At 40.8% G+C, this 22,309-nt stretch overlaps 1 protein-coding gene across 1 annotated transcript in view; it reads left to right on the plus strand.

The window, feature by feature from the left end:
• Positions 1-22,309, plus strand: part of SND1 (staphylococcal nuclease and tudor domain containing 1) — a 411,141-nt gene that overhangs the window by 171,386 nt on the left and 217,446 nt on the right. The window contains exon 12 of the mRNA XM_043873509.1: positions 11,944-12,044. Coding sequence (XP_043729444.1) covers positions 11,944-12,044 — 101 coding nt within the window. The remainder of the gene's footprint in view (positions 1-11,943; positions 12,045-22,309) is intronic.

The raw sequence follows: 22,309 nt of genomic DNA on the forward strand, positions 1-22,309 counted from the left end.
TGATGCCCACCTGCCATGGAAACAGCGCACCACTGGGCACCCGGAATTGCCCTTCTAGCAGTGTTCTGCTGGCCCTGCATCATCCTCATTGGTTGGCCTGAGTGGTGACCCTGGAATCATCCTGGGAATTAGTCAGAAATAAATGTTCAACATTGAAATCTGATTAGAGAAGGCCAGGTTTGTTTGTTTGTTTGTTTGTTTTTAATTACGTGTTTCTGTTGTCTATTTTATTCCATCTACCACTGGTTTATATTTTTAACTTACCTTTTTCTCCTTCAAATGTAATTTTAAATCTTAGAAATTTATGATGTGAAAAATTGAACACATACCTGTGAAGGTAAGCCCTTGTAACAGTGTTAGGTAAGTTCCACCAGATTGTTTCTAAGTATGTCCCTGAATTCCCCCAAATGAGATTATAGCTACCATTGTGTCTTTGCTTTTTAAAATTTGAAAACGTTGCCATAGCAGAAGATACAGATCTCCCTTGTTTTCAACAGCTACAGCATATTTATCGAGACATGCTTGTAATAGGGAAAAAATGGCCATGCTTACTGCCAACTTGGAACTTGGGCTAGTGCGAGAGTTTGATCACAACTTGTAATTATGCATTTGTGTTAAACCACCATGAATGCAAAGGACAGAATGCTTGTACATACATCTTTGTTTCTATAGAACTGTATTCCCTGAAGTGAAATTGCCAGGTCAAAAGACACTGCATATTAAATATTAGTACACTTGCCAGTTTGACCTCAGAAGATGTACCCATTTAGGTTTCTGCCAACAGTAAAATTGTCGCTTAGAGATGCACATGAAAACTGAATGTTGATTAGATAAGAGCATGGACAACAGGGATTAAATTCAACTGGAGAACTAGGTAGAGGTGGGGGATTATGATGGAACACAGAAGTTTCCCAGAAGTGTAGACGGACCTCCACAGAGAACTGCTTTGCATAGAGGGCTTCTGTCAGAGCACAAGACTTCCAAAATTGTGTGACAGTTTTATAGAAAGAGAGTGAGCTATAGACTACTATTCCATCCCTTTCTATAGCTGCCTCTAAGAATTGGTGACACAGGTCCATCTAGTTAGACTTGTGGTACCTAGGCATGCGGCTTTAGTTGGCTCTCTTTAGGAAGCAGAAAAATAGCTATTTCATATCCTAGGAAGATAGAATGATTTGTCCTCTATGATCGAGGCTTCTACTCTGTTATTAATGGGTTTGGAGATGACTTCTAATGACTGCTGCCGGTGGGTAACCATCTATTTTCCTGGGAAAGTGATAGAAGTATGCTCTTGAATTCTTCAGAGATTCTGGAGTAGTCTGGGCTCTGCCTGGTTTATGTGGGTAGAATACCCCAAGTTTAAAAATATACACACACGCACATTTAATTGTTAGATGCACATTACATCAAATTTACCATCTTAACCATTTTAAAGTGTATAATTCAGTAGTGTTAGGATATTCTCATTCTTCTGCAATCAGTCTCCATCTTGCAAAACTGAAACTATACCCATTAAACAATGACTCCCTGTTCCCACCTGCCCCCAGCCCTAGGAACCCTGATGTACTTTTTTCTTGAAGTTTGACTACTCTAAGTACCTCATTTAAGTGGAATCATGCATTATTTCTTTTTTGTGTGTGTGACTGGCTTATATAATTTAGCACGACATCCTCAAGACTCATTCAAATCATAGCATATGTTAGACTTTCCTTCCTTTTTAAGGCTGAAAAATATTCCATTGACCACATTTTGTTTCTTCATCCGTGGATATTTGGATTCCTGCTCCCTTTTGATTCTTGCGAGTAGTGCTGCTGTGAATATAGGCTACAATCATTTCTGAGACCCTGGATTGAATATGCCCAAAACTGCTAGATCTTATGGTAATTCTATTTTTAATTTTTTTTTTTTAAGAACTCGAGAAATATCTTTGCTTTGTGTCTCTATATGAGTAATGGAAATTGAAGAATTGTGAGTCTGGGAGAGGAATTCTTTGTACAGCTGCTGAGAGGTAGTTACTTCAGGAATCTAGGCTGTAACTGGTCCCTTTAACTTAGGTTTAAAATCCAGTGCTAACCACCTAATTTCCTAATATGTATTTGTGGGCTGGAGACTTGGCTGTGTGCGTATACGAATACTGGGTTTTTGGTTTTTTTTTAAGGACCTGGATTTGAAGGTGAACACAGATGCAATCAGGATGGTCTTTGATCAGTGTCTGTGTATAGTTTCAGACACCGACCTCAGGTGTTCCTGCTCTTTGCACTCTGTGCCTTTGGTCAGGGAACTTCGTTTCATTTAGTAGGCCTCTATCTTATGTGTGCAATGCTGGAAGAGGAAGGTAGTCTAAAGGAAGGCTTATGATGGTAACACCTGACTATCTTGGAATCTTTTCTTAGCAACACAACCAAGAATAATTTATGTAACAGAAGAGCTATATCTTTGGGCTGTTTTTCTTTGTGCCATTGGCAGGTATTCCTTAAGAATTTGATTTTTTCTTTACATTTCTCCTTTGAGGCCACGATACATTTCTCTTTGTCCAAGTTACCATTCTTTCACCTTTCATTAACTTACCTGAGTATATATTTGTTTCCTTGGTCTGAATGACTTCTAAGTGCCACCCTGTGGGCATGCTGGAGAAATAGGTATGCCCTGAACTGTGGTGGACACAGGGTGGCTTTTCGGAACTGATTTTGCAATATCCAGCCCCCAGAGCATTAGGGATCGATCAGAACTCTTGCGCATACTTGAGCTTCAGTTTCTCAGTTTGGCTTTTTGGTGAGTGGCCTTTTCCTTTGTAGACTGGCACAGATTTGTGGAGAAAATATAATTTAACCTTTTTGTTTTTATCCATGTCTTAAAAGCATTCTTCTTTTCCTCCAGTAACATGACTGAGATGCCATTAAGCAAATACTCTTTCTTCATATCCCTGTGCTTCTCATCTTAGTTTTATTATAGCTGTTGTTTTCACGACTGGGTGACATTGTGTGTATTCTACACAAAGGCATGAGTATCTCCGTATATTTGTGCTGCTTGTGTGGCTGGAACTCCTCCAGGGAGAGTTCTGGACGGAGTGATTTAATTTCCCCTGACTGCTGCTGACCTTGGAAATTTTGGACACGGATGACTGTGACTGACACTTGTATAGAGGAGAAAAAAGACCCACACTCACCCTTCACCCTCCAGAGGAAGGCAGTGGAGACGGTGGCTCTGAGGACAAGAAAGAAGAGACATGAAGGGGACCCATGTGACAGTTTCCAGTAGTGTTTTGGGGGCCGTTGGCATTCTTGGGTGTGGATAGTGTGGTATGACAATTAGGTATCGGGATGAGTTATACCATGATGCGTAAGATAATGGTTAGAACACTGATGCAAACACAGGTTATGCTTCTCAGATGCATCTGTAGGTTTATAAGGACTTGGGAATCAAGAGCATTGATGAAAATACTTGTAACTGTGAGGTTACTTGCAAAGAGTGGTTTCTGTTCATCTCTGATCCTCCTCAGAGTTACTTGAAATATTTTCAACAGTCAGAACTTCCTCTCCTTGATGATTTTATATGTGCTTGTTATCTACCTTATACATAAACAGTGCCTCATTTCTGACCATGTTAATGTTCTGTTTTTGTCAGGGTGTTATCACTATTTCTAGAAATCATTGCCCCCAGCTCTAATGACCTCTTACATAAAATGTTTTCACGTTTACTTGTGAATCTCATGCCTGGGTATGCTTCTAATTAAATATTTACCAAACTGAGTGTTTATCAGGAAATAGTGATGTCCACTTAAATGAATGCCTAATGTCAGGTAGAGACTCTTAGCATCTCCACAGGCCCCATCTGAAGTTGGGTTTTACCTTTCCTCTCAAAACAGATGAATGCATCTGCCCATCCGACAAGGGGGTGGGAAGTAGTGGTTTCATTTTGTCAGAAACATCAAATAAGAGAACTCCTTGACTCTGCGCTCATCATAGAGGTTGGGAAGCCATGGAGGTTCATGTTCCATTGATGAAAATGAAATGTGCTCAAAATAGTTCTGACTCTGTGGGGGAGTTGGGAAGGGTGATTGTAGATCAGAGAAAGCAATATAAATACATGTGAATAAACAGCCAGCCTTAGCACCTAATTACAATGATTTTGAAGGGGGTGTTACCAAATGCATCTAGGCTGGGTTGGAGAGGTAGGAGAGGATCATTGCTTATGTCTCCTTTTCTTTGCAATATCAATGTATAATTTTTTGTCAGTGTACTTGTGAAAATTCTTTTAATTTAAGACATGCCAGAGCTAAATGATGTCCTAGTGGGACATAGAGATTTCAGCTTTTGTCTGTGCTTATAAACATAAATGGTTCGCATCTATCAGTTGCTCACTTTCTAATAACACCATACTCAGCAGAGGCATTAGTCATAACTACAAAAGCAGGTGTTTCTTTACCATGGGTTTCTAGTTACCGTCTATTGAATACATTGGAAACATCAAGGTGAAGAATTCTAGGCTTGGTTCAGCAAATCAAGGATAAAGTTCAGCCACTGATTTGGTAGAGAAGTCACTCAAAAGTATCTTCCTCAAACATTGAACAGAATATATTCCACAATGACAGTTATAAATTGGAGGAATTTTCCTCCTTTGTATACACATTTATTCACCCCTGAAATGTTTTTTAGAACCGAAAATTATGTAAATACCTTGTCTTTCTAGTCTAATTAAATAATAGATTTTTTTTAGTCAGAAAATGAATGATAAACATTTTATTTTTTATACCATGTTTTTTCATATTTGGTTTGAGTATTTACAAGGATTCCTAAGTATAAGATAACAAAAGTTCCTGGGAGAAACTAGAGAAGGATAGAACCACGAAAGGTAGGATCATGTTTAGAGGATTGAGGCTAAGACTCTGGTCCCTTAATGAACAGTCTGGGCATGTACAGTCCAGTATTGCAACTGCAGCTATAAGTGGCTGCACACTCGAAATATTGCTGGTCCAGACTGAGATGTGTTTTTCTTGCACAACACACACTGAATTTCGAAGTCTTTGTCAGTGAAAGAAAAGATACCCAGTTCCTTAAGAAATACTGGTTATATGTTGATATGGTAATGTTTTGGGTGTTTTGAGTTAAATCAGAAATACTTTTATGAGACGAGTCTACTGCTGCTTAAAGAGAAGTTGGAGAAGATGATGGAGAAAAAGGGGACTGAGATCCAGGCTCCAGCAGCCCCTAAGCCCGTCTTCCTGTTTCGAGACATCTTTTATTATGATGATGACGACAGTGAGGGAGAAGACAAGAGATGAAAAAAGTTAAGCAGCTGATACTCTCTCTTGTCCATTTTTCTAGGTTTGGTTTTATTTATAGATGTCAATAAAGATATTTTCACTATTGATTTTACTTAAAAAAAAAATAAATAAAAAATAAATAAATACTTTTAAAAACTAACTTTCTCTTTCTTTAATGTCACTGGTAGCTCAGCTGGTAAAGAATCCACCTGCAATGCAGGAGACCCTGGTTTGATTCCTGGGTCAGGAAGATCCCCTGGGGAAGGGATAGGCTGCCCGCTCCAGTATTCTTGGGCTTCCCTGGTGGCTCAGATGGTAAAGAATCCGCCTGCAGTGTGGGAGACCTGGGTCTGATCCCTGGGTTGGGAAGACGCCCTGGAGGAGGGTATGGAAACCCACTCTAGTATTCTATCCTGGAGAATCCCCATGGACAGACGAGCCTGTCGGTCTATAGTCCATGGGGTTGCAAAGAGTCGGACACGACTGAGCGACCAGGCACAGCACAGAGAATGTCAGTGTACCTATGTTGCTCTCATTTGTGACTCTTGTCGTCGTCGTTGCCTCCTGAACAACGGGTACATTTGACATCTCCTTGTGAAACTTTAGCTTGTGTCCTAGTAGATAGCAGAGCTGGGAATCAGCGTGCCCAGAAGCAGGACCAAGAGACCCCTTGACAGTTTTGTTAGATGCTCATCCAATATCTAGATGAATGAGTGACTAAAATGTGTTACAGATTTTAAGAAGATAATCTCTGATACTTTTAAAATAATTATGTACGCTACTTGTTAGCAGGGAGAAAAGATCAAGAACACATAAATTAAATACTGTCCTGTTATGCCCAGAGCAGATGCCAACTTGGTTGCTCTCTGTTTGTTATCTTCCTCATTTTGTAAGGCAAGGAGCATCCTCCCCAAACACCTCTAGTAGCCTATTAGTTGAGATGACTCCCTACACTCTGCTTCAATTATCTTTGGTAAATACAGTCTCCACAACTAGTACCTGCCAATTAACCTGGAGAGTGTCTAAATAAGTACTAAATAGTGTATCATTCTTTAAAATAAGTCCTATTTATCTGTAAGTTGGGATGAATATGGATGAGGTACATACTCTTGTTTGCTGTGGCTCCTTAAGGAGAAAAGAGTGTTTAATTGAGTGTTTCTGCCTAATGACTTAAAGTCAACATGTGCCTTATTTATGCATATATGTATGTGTGCATGTATTTATGTATTTACCTCACACTTATCACCTACCATGTACCAGGCTCTCCTCCAAGAAAATCAGTATGTTTGTCTAAAAATAACTGACACATAGAGCTTATTATGAGTCAGGCCCTGCTCTAAATGTTTCATGTATATTAATGCATTTCTCTTCTAACAGTGAGATAGGTAGAGTTGTCCATGTTCAACTGAAGCCAGAAGTGAGGTCACTTCTCTAAGTTCACAGAGCTCAGAGGTTGAACTGCTGGGAACCAAACCTGCAACCCTCCTGATAGCTCAGTTGGTTAAGAATCCGCCTGCAATACAGGAGACCCTGGTTCAATTCCTGGTTGGGAAGAACCCCTGGAGAAGGGATAGACTACCCACTCTGGTATTCTTAGGCTTCCCTTGTGGCTCAGCTGGTAAAGAATCTGCCTGCAATGTGGGAGACCTGGGTTCGATCCCTAGGTTGGGAAGATCCCCTAGAGAAGGGAAAGGCTACCCACTCCAGTATTCTGGCCTGGAGAATTCCATGGATTGTAGAGTCCATGGGGTCCCAAAGAGTCAGATATGACTGAACAACTTTCACTTTCAAACCCTCAGCCAAGTGGCTCCCAGAGCCCATGCTCTTACCCAAGCTGTTGAAATATTTTGTTTTACTTACTTTTTTTTTTCCACCCCCCCCCCCCCCCCGTTTTACTTACTTTTGTCTGCCTGCTGCCTTAGCCAGACTTGCCCAGATGATGTGTTTTCTGTTTCCGTCTTGAGGATGACAGGTCACATGAGAGCCTTTTTCATGAGGTGGGGTATTTTTTTGAACATCTCTTTGTGGGTTTATGATTGGCCATGTGGAATAGTGGGTGGGATTATATAGTGATAGCCTCATGTAACAGCCCAGATTCAGGCTGTGGCCTGGAAATGTTAGGTATCTTTTATGCACAGGCCTTCAGATTATCATCAGCATCATAAAGTGTGTGGAGTTCTTTGGTGGTTTGACACTACTGAAGTGTGATGATACTACTCACTCATCATCTAGTGAATTAGTTTCATGAAGAGTATCCACAGATTGAATTCCTTAGGTGTGACCTGAGTGTTTTCTGTTAATACTAAGCTGTTTTCAGACTTTATATGAGATTGGAATACAAATTTGGTTTTAAGTTCTCATCTTAATTCTCTGAAGGGTCTTTGAAATTGTTTTCAAGGAGAATTCCACAATGGACCACGGAGGAATCAGATTGCCTGGTACCCTTTCTTTTTCTCTGAGAGTTTCTTTGGGGGGGAAAAAAAAAGTAATATGCAGAATTACACTTTTCTTAATTTAAAGCTTTATCCCAAAATATCTTCAAAATATTTCTTCCCTCCTTCATGCTTTAATATATAGAACAGAATGGTCAACAGCTTGACCATGTGGTCCTAACCATCTCATTTAGTGTCCTTCAGAATTTTATGTCTGAAAGGGTTCCTGATTACATGTATCCATTCATCAAGAAAATATTCACTATATATGCTCCTACTGTATAAACCCTGTGATGCTATATAGCACACAGTGTCTGGCTAAATTGTCTTCTAGGATTCTTGAGTTCAGTGGTGCTCTAAAGTTCTAGTCTAGTGCTCTCATTTACCAAGTGAATTGCCTGAGAAAAGGGAGGCCCAGAGAGGTGATGTGTGACTCATTCATAAGACAATGACAGGTGGAGTCAGCAGGGAGCTGTGGACTCCTTGTGGGCCTTGCTGTAAGGAGGGCCAGACCCTGCCCTTGTGTCCCGTACATGTAAATTCTTGCATGTACCCAACGTTCCAGGAGCATCTTTGCTGGAAAAATGAAGGAAACGTTTGCATTAACCCAGTACTTCTTTTCAACTCATGCCATCCCATATGTAATCACCCACAAGCCCAAAATTCAGGTTGTTATTATTCAGATGAAGACTTTGCTAAGATCTGCCATTGTTTAATTGAAACTGCTCTTTATCAAGTGATTGACAAGTCAGGGATGAGTATCTGGAGATGAGAAACTCCAAGGCAGGAGAGCAGAGCTCAGACTCCCCAGGAGAGGAACATAAATGCTAATTACACATTGACTTTAATTCCTGGTTTGTCATAGCTGTCTGCAGGTGTGCGTCTTGGCTGTGGGCTATTCTCAGGGCCTCATTTGTTTTTGAGATTTTCTTTAATAATGTTACCTCCCCCAATGAGCTCTTTAATCTCTGGCTTTCAGTTCTTTCTCTAAATAGAGGAAAAAATTAATTGGCAGGTGAATGTAGAATGTAGTTACTGGTTCTTTTGCTGGTTGAAGAGGAAAGATTTGGGGGAGTGGGGTCTTTTCACTGATTTCCTTTCAAGACAGTTTGGGGATAGCATGCCTTTGGCTTGGAAGATGAGATGCGGAGCTCTTTGTTGCCAGTACACCCCTCGCCACAACCATCACCACCACCGCTCACATGGCCTTCCTGGTGAATTAGCATGATTTCTGGGGAGAGCTGATGTTACTGTGTGCCATGCGCTTGCACTAATGAGCCGCTGCCCCACTCCCATCTCCTGAGGAGGAGGCCTGTCATTGGCAGATGCAAGGTAACCTTGAGATTCACTGAGTTTATTTTTAAGCGGGATGGATTATTTTTTCCCCCTGCTAGTGGAACTGAGGACTTGAGCTTGTTACTAGATGGACTGGGTGAAAACACAAAAATAGGTGAACATCTCTACATACTTTTTGATTTGCCCCCTGATTGCCCCAAATTGGACCATGCCCACTGTTGGTGCCCTACTGGGCCCTGAGTTACTTCATGTACTCCTGGGTGGGTACTCTTGAGGTTTAGCTCCTGTTTAGTGTTGATTTCCTGTGTGATTTTTGCCATAACTTCAAGTATCGCAGCCTCTTCCTTCTCCCAGAGGTTAATTATCTGCTGTTGCCAGAGGAGAGTTGCCAGAGAAGTTGGTCAGAATAGATAGCATGCATAGGACTCTTTCAGAGAAGGCAATGGCACCCCACTCCAGTACTCTTGCCTAGAAAAATCCCAGGGATGGGGGAGCCTGGTGGGCTGCCGTCTATGGGGTCGCACAGAGTCAGACACGACTGAAGTGACTTAGCAGCAGCAGCAGCAGCAGAAGACTCTTTCCCTCCCAGGGATTGGAGTCAGCTGTGCTTCTGTGTGTGTTGACTGCCCATTCCTTGCCCTCTGGGCTCTAACAACTCTGATCAGCTGCATGTGGGGCAACTCTGAAAACCTCTTTGTTGGCGGTGATAGTTTTTCAGCCCTGCACCCACCCCTACTCCCTGTCTGTTCACATTCCTCACATTTATCCATCTCCTTAGCTTGGACAAAGTGATAAGGCTGAGCAGTAATATCAGGGTGGACCTCTGACCTAAGGAGTCCTCTTTATGATTTCTTCTGAGTTGTTGTATTATGACAGTACTTCTCATGAGAAAGATTTCCCTTGCCTTCTGCCCTTAATTGGCTTTCTCACTGATAGGGCTTCTTGTTGCTTTTAAAACGTGATTTAGGTAGAGTGAGTGATCTGACAGTCAGAATTTGGAGGCAGCTGTTCTTCTGAAAATTTCCATATTAATTTTTAAAATGGATTTTGGAGGAACAGGCAGTTTGAACGGATTTTGGTGGTGCTCACCAGCAGTGTTGTTGATACTCATATATCGTGCTGTCTTCAAGTAGCTCAGTGAGAACCAAAGCGGTTTTTAGGAAAGGTGGTTCTGGACTTTCGGGCTGTGAGGATGGCCTCAGGGTGCTTGCCTCCTCAGTACAGGTATATAAGCTCAGCCATGACCGAAGTCAAGTATATATGCCTTAATGCTGTGATGCAGGCTCTGTAGGTTTCCTGATGGACACGGCATGCCACTTTGTTTTGACACACAAACATGGTCATCTTGAAAGTTTTCATAAAGAAAGAGCATTGCTCCACATGTTTGTGTCCCTGTGTTTTGTATATACTAGGATTAGCCCAGTATTAAAGGTTCTTCTGGTCCAGTCCATCCTCCTCTCACCCCACCCCCGCAAATTTCCCAAGTCCACCCTTATTGGTATTCAGTGTAGTCAGCTGTGTTGTTTTGATTCTTCTTGATGGTTCTTAACTTGGACCTTGAGAACTTATGGCAGACTGAAACTACATGTAGTTATTCTATTGAAGCATTTCATATTTTTAAACAGATTTTCAAAGCAGTCTGAAAAGGTTAGAGAGCTGCTTTACCAAAATGTCTAGGGATCCTCCAGGAATGTTCCAGATTTCTTCTCTGTCGACTGAAGTTTATGTGGGACCTTAAAGGTTCAGCCATTTGTCCTCTCTTGACATCAGTCATCTTTAAGGTTCTACAGCATCTTTTAGACTTAAAGTAGAATTGAGCAGAAAGTAAAGAGAATTTCCATGTCCCTGCCCCCCCCCCGCCATGTACTTCCTCTTCTGTTATCAGTAGTCCCCCTCCAGAGTGGTATATTTGTTATAATTGGTGAGCCTACCTAGACACATCATCATCCATGGTCCATCATTTACTCGGGTTCACTCTTGGTGTTCTGCCTTGTACGGATTTTGACAAATGTGTAATGACATGTATCCATCATTATAGTATGATCCAGAATAGCTTCACTGCTGTCAAAATCCTGCCCCCACATCTGTTCATCCTGTCTCATCCTGCTAACCCCTGGCAATCACTGATCTTTTTACTGTCTCCCACATTTTTGCATTTTCCAGAACGTCACTGTTGGAATCATACAATAGATAGCTGTTCGATGGGCATTTTTCTCTTAGCAATGTGTATTTCAGATTCTTCCATGTCTCTTCATGGCTTGACAGTTCATTCTTTTTAAGTGCTGAATAGTATTCAGTTGTGTTCATGAACCACAGTTTCTTTACTCGCTTACAGAAGAACATATTGGTTGCTTTCAAGTTTTGACATTTATGTATAAAGCTACCAGAAACATCCATGTGCAAGTTTTTGTGTGTGGACTTAAGTTTTTAACTGGTGGAACATATGGTAAAAGTTTGTTCTATACAAAACCATTGCTCAGAGTGGCTGTATTGTTTTGTATTCCCAGTAACGGTGAATGAGAATTCCATTTGTCCATACCCTCACCTCCATTTGTTGTCAGTGTTTTGAATTTTGGCTATTCTAATTGACATGTTAATAGTTGTCTTAGTTTGCATTTCCTCAATGACACGTGTGGGGCATATTTTCATATGCTTGTCATCTCTGTGTCTTCTTTGATATCTAAGTCTTTTACCCATTGTCACATTGAGATTTTGATTTTCTTACCGTGCAGGTTTAAGGGTTCTTCCTATATTTTGGATACTATAGTCCTTTATCTGAGCTGGCTTTTGGAGGTGTTTTCTCCCAGTATGTGGTTCAACTTTCAGTTGTTTTTTAAAATCTTAGACCCACAAAGTCATACCGTGAGTGAGCTTTTTCAGCCAGCACACGGGGCTGCTAGTGAGCTGTGTTGCAAATTCTCAACCTTAATTACCTTGATTTCTTATTTTCAGGTCAATGTGACTGTGGACTACATTAGACCAGCCAGCCCAGCCACAGATACGGTGCCTGCCTTTTCAGAGCGTACCTGTGCCACCGTCACCATTGGAGGAATGTGAGTGTTCTGGCTGGTAGCAACTTGGCCATGGCTGGGAGTTCTCTTCTCATTCGTATCTCTCCTCCCTTTCACCCCAATTTGCTTTCTGTCACTCTCAACACAGTGGCTTGTGATTGTTATATGCCTGTGTAGCACTTTGTTTGCAGAGTACTTCATAATTGCTCATTAGTTAATCATATACTTTCATTATTGTCATTATTTAAGATTTATTGGGTTCTGTGTGCTTGGCAGTATGTAGCATTCATTATTACTATTAATAATGCCATTTATTGAGTGTCAATCAGGCCCTTAGGTACTATGCAAAATTAGAAAGATTCTGTGTGTATTAGTTTAGGAAGTTTAATTGTAGGCCAGAAAAAGAAGAGAGGTTAATTGGACATATTCTTTGAATAGACGTATGTAATCAGTAGATGACAGGGTCTTCATCTTGTGTTCCACCGGCTGTACCCTGGTTACGTTCCAGAGTCTCTTGGGAGCTTGGTTGACGAGCAGCCTTCCAAGGAGGTATCTGATGGGGGCAGGAGGAAGCCCGCTGGGCCATGCTTCCACAGTGAATATTAAAACAATCAGTCAGTCCCCAGTAGCAATTCTTACTTTGCGTAAAATATACCCGCATGCTAATTGTCTCCTTCTCTATTTAACAGTCTTAAATGGTGTTTGTTACCAAACTGGTATTTTGCTTTTGTTTTAAAAGGGGGCATGGTGGAAGGGAAGAAAAGAATAGGTTTCTCATCAAAACAGGGATTGTCTTATTGCAAGTACAATGGAGCCCATTGGGAGAAACACCTTTCTCTAAGCTATAGCCTGTCTCTGACAGGAAGGATATGGTAGCTAATGTGCTTTCCAGAAGCTCTCCTACCACACAGGAGCTTCTCCAGTCCACGTTCCAAACACCGCACCCCCCCCCCCCCCCCGCCCCCCCGCTTCCTGTTGTCACTTTTGGAAATAAGTATTTTTAGGTGCTGTTACCACTCTCATACCTATCAATGTTGTTGATGTTCACACAGCAATCAGGGGTTTCACTTCTGCTGAGAGGAACTGAATATAGGATTTTGATGTCATTATCCTAACACCATCACAGGCGTTCGGTTATTTTTAGAAGCAGGTTCTTGAGAAATTAGATAATGTTTTCAGAATGGGGAAAACTGGGAAATATTTTGCTCATTCTTCTATCTGTCTAATTTGCAGTAATGGTTATTACCAATTTGTCACCAGTTCTTAGGAGCTCAATGCATGCTTTCCTCCTGTGGAGAGCCGGAAAGTGAGTATTCCCCTAGACAGATTGAACACTTCCGCTGCCACAAACAAGGAGTCCTCTCCAATAACTGCTCCTTCTATCTACTGATGGTAAAGACAACACCACTACTGTCAAAATGTACATATTTTTGGCAGATGGTTTCTATTCATGTTTATCTAATGATCCATTAGAGTGGAGGGTTTGTTTGTTTGTTTTTTTCTGGTTACCACAGAGGTATATTTTCAAAATTTATGCTGCTTAAAATTAGATATTCTGAAAGTGTTCTTGTAGGGAGTTAACCTTGATCTTTCTCTCTCCCTGTTGTCCTAAGATGGTATCTGATTTACCAAAGTCCTTACCTTGAATTAGATCAACCTAGCAGGGTACCTGGGGTGCCCTGCTATCCAAGGCACTCCAAATACTACTGTAGGAAAGTTGAGGTATGAATAATACCAATATCCAAATACTCAACTTAGATTTAAAAATTATATTGAAAGTCTCCTGATTTCAATAGTTTTTTGATAACATTGGCTGGAACAGAGGATTTATTTTTTATCCCAATGTTTTAATTCCATTTTTAACATAATGAGTTAAATACACTGAGTTTCCTCATGGATTTGTTTCTACTAAACTAGCTGTCTTGAGTAAACTACTAGGCAGTAATTGGGAGAAATGTGAGGGTAGCCTAATATCATTAAGACCAAACTTCACTAGATAGGGATTATTGCCTCTTTTATTCCCTGCTGTAGTCCCAGTGTTCAGCAGTTCGTAGGAGTTCAATAAATTTGTGAGTTATGCATTTACTATATTTCAGTGTCCCTTTATGAAATAAAATAGGGAGTGCTTAGATGTCTCATAACCTGGGACAGCTGTTTCTTCTGAGCTACACGTTGGCTTTAATCTGATAAGTATATATGTTAAAAAACTTGTATCTGATCCAATAGTTTTCCCTGTTTATTTGGTTATTGGAAGGTCTGTGCCAAAAATAATGTGCTGTGCTTAGTCGCTCAGTCGTTTCTGACTCTTTGCAAACCCGTGGACTGTAGCCCACCAGGCTCTTCTGTCCATGGGGATTCTCCAGGCAAGAATACCGGAGTGGGTTGCCATGCCCTCCTCCAGGGGATCTTCTCAACCCAGGTCTTGAACCCAGGTCTCCCACATTGCAGGCAGATTCATTACCATCTGAGCTACCAGGGAAGCCCATGCCAAAGATACGGTGACTCTAGAAAATGTATCTGATAGTATGCTTCTGATGTTTGGGTCTTCCTCAAAGCTTCTCTTTATTTTCCTGTGGCCTTGATTTTGTTTTCATTTTTCCCTCAATTTTCTCTGCTTAAATCATTCCAAATACTACTGTAGGAAAGTTGAGGTATGAATGATACCAATATCCAAATACTCACCTTAGATTCAGAATTATATCAAATGCTTCCTGGTTTTAATAGTTATTTGAAAACATTGTCTAGAGCAGAGGATTTATTTTTTTATCCCAAATGTTTTAATTCCATTTTTAACATAAAAATGTACTTACATTTCGAAATCTTTGATGTATGATATCCTGGTAGATTAAATAACTTCTTCTATGGAATGATGACTTAAAAATACTACTTATGGAACCCTAGATCTTTGTGATTTACATCTCCCTCTTCTTTTGGCACATTTTGTTGCCATTTAAAAGCCATGTAAAAACCTTTTGCAACAACTTGTTTTTGTAAAGGCTTGTTCCTTTTGTACTCATATTTCAATATTTAGTGAAGTACATAATAAAAATGACCAATGTAAATCCGGGGACAGAAACAGATTGGGACAGAAGTGTACAGGTGTGTTTGAGTGGTCCTCAGTTACTAACTGGTGTCAGCCTGTGGGTTTTGAGGAGGTTGTAGAATGTGCGGGTCAGTTAAGCAAAGGTTGCTGGGAGAGCTTGTCTGGTAATGCACCACGTCTGTTGTGACAGGCTTTAGACTTTATTCAGCTTTTAGAGATGCGGTAGAATTAAGAAAAGATCAGTGCTATGTCTGTCGTTACCTGTAGGCTCATACCCCTTCATATTGGCCTTTGTAGTGTCTAGAGGCTTTCCCTTTAGTCACGGGATCAGCTGTGAATCTCTGATTCTCCAGTAGCTTTTCTCAAACTGCTCAGTCCAGGGAAGGAGAAAGAAGAGGCAGAGATGGCCTCTTTGACGGTTATTTCAAAGGGGATATTTTTCAGTGGATTTCACATGCCCAAGTGTGTGAACTGGCCTTGTCCTCAGCAGGGTTCTGTCAGTTCTCCCATGTTTTCTTTTTTTCCATGTTTTCTTTTGCTGTGTGGGACGGCGTCGAGTTGCATGGCCTTTGGGAGGCCCCTCTTGTGAAACAGTCTTCAACTCCCTCTCTCTTGCCCTCTGGGGAACGAATAAAAATGAGGTTCATCATTCCTCTAATAGATTAAATTTTTTTTCTTGATTAACTTCACTCAAGTTGGTGAAAAGTTGTTACCTTTTAATCAAAGCAGTTTAAATAAAAAATAAAAAGATCCAACTTTGAGTTGTTTCTTATTCTCTGGCTCCCAGGTTGGGAATTAGCTGATCCTTTTAGGCCTGGACTGTGACAGGAAGCTGTCAAGATGGCGCTTCCTGTTAATTACTTTTTATTGTATTTAAGACACTTAAATAACTCTTCTTGTGATTTAGTCTTCTGTGTAATTAGCTTCAGTGATTAAAATCTCATTCTTCCATTATTGCCAGCGACTTCATGAAGAGCAGGTTTTGTGGGGTGACCTCTACTGTGCTGGACTTCACAATTGCTTTGAGCTCCAATTTGGCAAACCTATAGTATCTATTAGCTGATTGCCCATGTCTTCTTATACATCATGTTTTCAAAATGAAAAAAAAAAAGAAGTTAAAAATTTTTGGTCACATTTATAAAGGGGCACCTAAAAAACTAACTTGGGGTCCAGCTTCACACCTACACACTCATAATTACCACCACCACCCCATCCACCATCCATGGAAAATTGTCACGTATCCAGTAGGTACAGTGTCACTGAGGTATTGCCCCATTGCTTCTCATTATGTTTAAAAGTATTTCACAATAATAGGCAGACATTTTTCCATTTTGGAAAAGTGAAAGATGGCACAGAGATGGAAGTGTGGAATAAGAGCAGTGGGAAAATGCCTATTTTCTGCACAAGGTCAGTTTTTTGAGAGGTGATTTGAGTTTTATAACATTGATTTTTAGAACGTTGTTGTAACCTCTGCTCCTGACTTCAAAGCTTTGCTCCCTGCAAAGGCACTACTGTCCAGCTTAATGCCTGTGTGGGGTCCTTACTACCAGAGATGCTGTGGGACATCTTAGTTACCTCTTTTGAGTAATGACTGTCATCTAGTAGGTGTGAAGCCATGTTTATGAACTTCCTTTGAGGCTCTTTGATGTCTTCATAGATAGTTTGCCTTTATTATGTTTATTTAAATCAGATAATTACTTACAAGGAATCCAACTTCTTTTGCTTTTTTTTCATTTTCATTGGTTCCAGCTTGCAGGCATACTTCCTCAGCTGTTCTGTTAGTCACTGAATATGAGGTTAAGATATTCTCCTTCTAGAATAGTTCTTTTCTAATCTTAGTTCAGTTTTCCTCGGCCATAGTAGGAAGCCATGTCATACCACCCTTAATTTTTCGGGCTTGAGTTCTGTAGCTGTAAGGCTTTTGCTGTCTAGTCAAATCTTAAAACATACTAATGTCTGAGCTAGTTTAATACATTGGTGTGTCTTAAAACATACTAATGTTTTCTTAGCTAAACATGGCTGAAATCCCAATTTCTGTCCTAGTGTTCTTCCCCACCAGGTTGCCCACAGCGTCCTGAAGAGGTATTCTTTCAATAACCGACACAGTATTAATGTCATTGTCTCAGCCAGGAGATAGGATCTGGGTTGTAGCCACCTTTTCTCTGCACAGATTTATTGCTTACTGTTCATCTACTTTAGTGGATTCCCCTACTCCAACCTTTGCTTTGAAGGTGAAAGAAGACATCAGAAGAAACATTCCTTTTCTCCTCCCCCTGAACCCCCTAACACCTAAATCATAAACACTTAACCAACCTTCTCTTCTCAAAAGAGCACCTTAGATTGTTTTCTCAACCTCACAGGCTGCTTGATTTATATAACTGTGCTACTTCTGCCATGCGGAGTAGTGGAATTACGCCTGTTCACCATCCTGAAGACACTGGAAGCATCTGTGTCATTTGGCTTAGATTACTTTGGAAAGAATGGTTAAATAATTTCACATGTCTCCTGCTAGCTTGAGCACAGTCATCATTTTAAGAGAACAGCCCCATAAAGCACCATAAGAAGGAACTTGGTTTTTGCAAAGGGTTCAGGTGGGAGTCAGGAGAACACTGCAATTTTAGATGGATCTTACATTTTGTAGCCATCTATATGTGGGACTATCATGCTGCTGAGCCTTTTTTTCTTTTTCTTTTTTGCTTTAAAGCCCTGATGCTTTCAGATTACTGTATTACCCTCATCACTATATGGAAGTTCAATTAAGCTTTACATAATGGAGCACTTGGCTCGTATAAATCAGCCAAATCCTTTGCTGAGCAATGTGTGTTCTTGCACTTTTTTCCCCCTCAACATCAGTTGAGTAGAATATCAAGTACTGGGTGACAGTGTTTACTGAGCAGATCTTTAGGAAACTCCCTCATCAGTTTCACAAAGTATACCATCGAGTTTCCAAAGTATACCATGGGAGAAAATGAGGCTTTTCTCCAAATAAGAGGAGCTCATCCTCAGGGAGGAACATTCTGGAGTACTTAGAGAGATGGATAAAGGTATTCAAAACCATAAGTTAAAGGCCCTGTTTGGAAAAAGTAGGAATGCTGTCCATTTCATTTCTGTGGGCCCTAAAAATAGCTCAGCGAGGGTCTGGTCCCAGACAAGCTATGAACAGTAAATTTACCAGTTATTCATCAGATATTTGCTGAACAACTACTCTGTGTCAGGCACTGGGAATATAGCCGTGAGCATATCCCTGTGCTAAGTCCTCCTGGCTACACTTCATTCTTGGGAAACTTCTTGCCTCTGGTGGCTGAGACAACAAGAGTCCTTAGGGATATTCACTGACTTTGCTGCCTCCCAGAATCTTGCTTGGGTAGATTTTGACTTTAAGAAACACAAGTGACTTTATATAAACAATACCTGAAAAGGCTCTTTTCTATTCAGGTCTTGCCTGGGACTTTTAGCGAATTTACCACTCAGAAACAGGTTAAAATGAAAGATAATCCCTCTTATATCTTTATTTTTAGTTGAGTCGATAACTGAACCTGTCAGCAGACAAAATGAAACGCTCAAGCAACTACCCATTGGAGGTGCTTTGCCCTTTTTCCCCTCACATCACCGTTCCTGACTCATTCGGCGCTGATGGACCTCTGCGAGTCTGGCAGTTCGTTATGACTGCCCCCCCTCTCCCTGCCCTTAAAGACCTGCTTATCGAATTCCTGCCTCACCTGGCAGAGGAGGACCCAATGTTAACTTCCTGACAGAGTCTGCTTCTCACTTTGTGGATGGTTATCCTTATAACTCTATAAATCAGCACTCCTAGATTTAAATTTTTTTCTATTTTTACTTTGTTTTAGTATTTGCACTATAATTTCTACCCTTTAACCCCTAGTTATCTTACATTTGTTTTGTGTGTGTGCTCAGCTGTGTGTCTCTTTGCGACCCTGTGGACTGTAGCCCGCCAGACTCCTCTGTCCATGGGATTGCCCAGGCAAGAATACTGGAGCAGGATGCCATTTCCTACTCCAGGGGATCTTCCCAGCACAGGAATCGAAACCACATCTCTTGCGTCTCCTACATTGGCAGGCAGATTCTTTAACACTGCACCACCTGGGTTTTACCAGTGGTAAACTTGATAATGTTCAGTTTCTGTTTCTGAGTAACTTTATATAGTATCTCTATACTGCTCACTCTGAAAGATTTGGAAATAATAGTGGTTACACTTCTTTAAAGAGGTTTTATTTTTTGGTTTTATCAAGATGGGCTTCCCCAATGGCTCAGTGGATGAAAAATCCACATGCAGTGCAGGAGATACAGGAGACGCGGGTTCAATCCCTGGGGTGGGAGATCTCCTGGAGGAGGAAAGGGCAACCTGCTCCACTATTCTTGCCTGCAAAGTCCCATGGACAGAGGAGCCTGGTGGGCTACAGTACAAAGGGTCACAAAGAGGCGGACATGACTGAGCAACAAAGCACACAGCTTAGCACTTACTCAGTTTCTCCTCTTTCAATGTAATTGTCTCCTGACCTTTGCTTGTAAGTTGATCATAAATACTTAAAACCTGTCTCCCATCTCCATAGCTGTTAGAATTGTGTGTTACTGTTGGAACAAAAGACACAGGGTGATTAGTCCTATAGAAAAGGAACTCTACCTTTAAATGCAAAGAGAAATGCTGAATTAGTTAAAGATCTGCTCAGTAAACACTGTCACCCAATATATTAATTCTGTGTCTGTATTTCCTTCTTCCATTTTACATTTATTTATATGCAGTTGCCACCGTATCTCACGTCATTCTTTTTGTGGTTTTTCCTCTCATTTGTTGAAGAACCTTGATTTTTCTCATGTGCTGGGTGGTCAAGTTTCTGAATGTCTGAAATGTCTAAATATTTTTACATACATTCTTATTTGTTAATGTTATTATAAAATTGTAGCTTGAAAATTGTTTGCCTAGAAACTTTGAAGGCATTGTGCTCTGTTGCTTCAACAATGTTTATAAGAAATCCAATTTCTGTTTCTTTACATGAAACCACCCCCCCCCCCCCCCCCCCCCCCCCCCCCCGGCTTTGGAATTGTTCTTACAATTTCCCATTAATTGGTTTTCTGAAATTTTATCAACATATTTCTATGTCTGTCTTTTTTGCTTCATACTCAATTGTCTTTTCCACTCTGGACACCAAAACAATTTTTTTGTTGTTACTTCTTGAATTATTTTCTTTCTCTCTTTTGCTACATTCTATCTTATTCTTCATATATCTAACTTCTCTTCCAAATGTTTAAGACCTCCTTTGCATTTTTGTTCTATGTTCAAGAAGATGTCTTCATTTTTGCCTCTTGCTTAGTCAGCCAGCCATGTATATTGATTCATTTACATTCGTAATTATCTCTTGTTCGTTCATCTCACTCATTCATATACTCACTTGTTAGTTCATAGGCCCAGTATTTCAAGAGTGCCTGGTATGTACTAAGCACCAGGAATATATCATTGTTCTAAAATGGAAATGATTTGTATCCCATGAAATTTACATACTAGTCTCTTAATCAAACCCATTTTACTTTTTAATTGCAGCACTCACATTTAAATTTTCTGTTCTTTAAGTGCTCTATTTTAATAGCATCCTCTTCTTAGTCTATGAATATAATATTTTCTCTATCTCTGAGAATCTTATTTAAAAATTAAACACTTCTTCCAGCTTTCCCCCATGACTAAATGTTCTTTACTTTGTTCTTTTTTTTTGCTAAGTCCTTAAGCATTGTGTGAACCTTGACCTATATTTATGAAGGAAGGATCAGGTTGGAGTTGGCACAGCTGTTCCTCTGAAGTTGTTTGTGTCTCGCAGACATCTCTGTCATAAAAAAGTCATAGGAGAGCAGAAAGTATCAGAGGAAGACTTCCTTATATGGTGCCTGAAAGTGGAGCTGGAATACAGAGGAAGCAGGCAGATTGCATATCCCACCAAAACTGTCAGAGCTTGATGGCTTTCATCACCTGTTAGGGAGCCTTAGTGTATTTTCCTGGCCTATAAGGTTGAGGGGTGGGGAGCAGGGATAGGATGGGTCTGTGATGTGTTCAGCCACCTCTCTCTAAATGTTATGCCTCGGCTTTACTTTGAGGCTACACAATCCATCTAAATCACCTGCCCTCTGTTCTGCTAGAACACATGTTTCTTTGAAGTGAATTATCTTGTATGACATTGACAATTTGGGGAAATACATTGGATATAAAGTAGAAGTCGTGTTGGTTTGTAAGTGACATTCCCAAATACATTGAAATATTGAAAGGGTAAGGGATAAACTCTTAGATTTAAAGGGAGAGCTTTAGAAGGTATAAAGACTTAAGAAAAACCTCAGTGTGAAGATGAGACGTTTACAGTAGGAACTTCCTTTAAGTCATGAGTGCTTTAGTGGCTTCAGGAACCTTTATGCTGTTCACCATGTTTAGCTCAGTAGCAGCCTGTCAGTGAGGTCGGAAAGGCTGTGAAGACACTTTTGCCAGTATTCAAACAGTGGATTAATGAAGAAAATTGGGCTTCCCAGGTAGTTCATTGCTTAAGAATACACCTGCCAATGCAGGAGACATGGGTCCGATCCCTAGGTCAGGAAGATCCCCTGGAGGAGGAAGTGACAAGCCATCTCCATATTCTTGCCTGAGAAATCTCATGAATAGAGGAGCCTGGCAGACTCCAGTCCATGGAGTCGCAAAGAGTCAGACAGGACTAAGCGCAAGCACAATGAAGAAGGCTACACTCTGCCTCAGACTTTGTCTCTATTGATAGCACAACATTGTAAATCAACTATACTTTTAAAATGGTCTCTGTTGAAAACAAAGCGCTATAGTCCCTCCTCTAGAGGTAGCATCAGAATGCCAGAGTTCAAGACTACTCAGCCTATAGAGATGTCCATTATGCGCCATTTTTATTAGGGTTGTTTTTGCTGGTGCTTAGGCTGTAAAGTTCCATAGGGTTTAAGGGGACCACCTGTAACCCTGTTTGCTTAGGAGTTTTGGTGCTTTTGTGGTATATGAACTGATCAGGATCACACAAACAAATATGTGCTGGAAAAAATGCCAAGTGCTTGCTGGTTAGGGTATTTCTCTTTTACCAAGGGTCAAAGCTCTCTGCTCCTAGCGCCTCGATGGGCATCGTAGAGATGTGTGGGGAAGAGGCGGCCTGGCCGGCCCTGCTCTCCTGAATTCTGTTCCTGATCCATCGCTTGGATGATGTGCCCAGAACCTACTCACTGTGTGCTTCGTATGTGTCAGTAAAAGCCCTTGATG

The sequence above is a fragment of the Cervus elaphus genome, chromosome 18 (genome assembly GCF_910594005.1).
Source record: "Cervus elaphus chromosome 18, mCerEla1.1, whole genome shotgun sequence".
NCBI classification, from domain to species: Eukaryota; Metazoa; Chordata; class Mammalia; order Artiodactyla; family Cervidae; genus Cervus; species Cervus elaphus.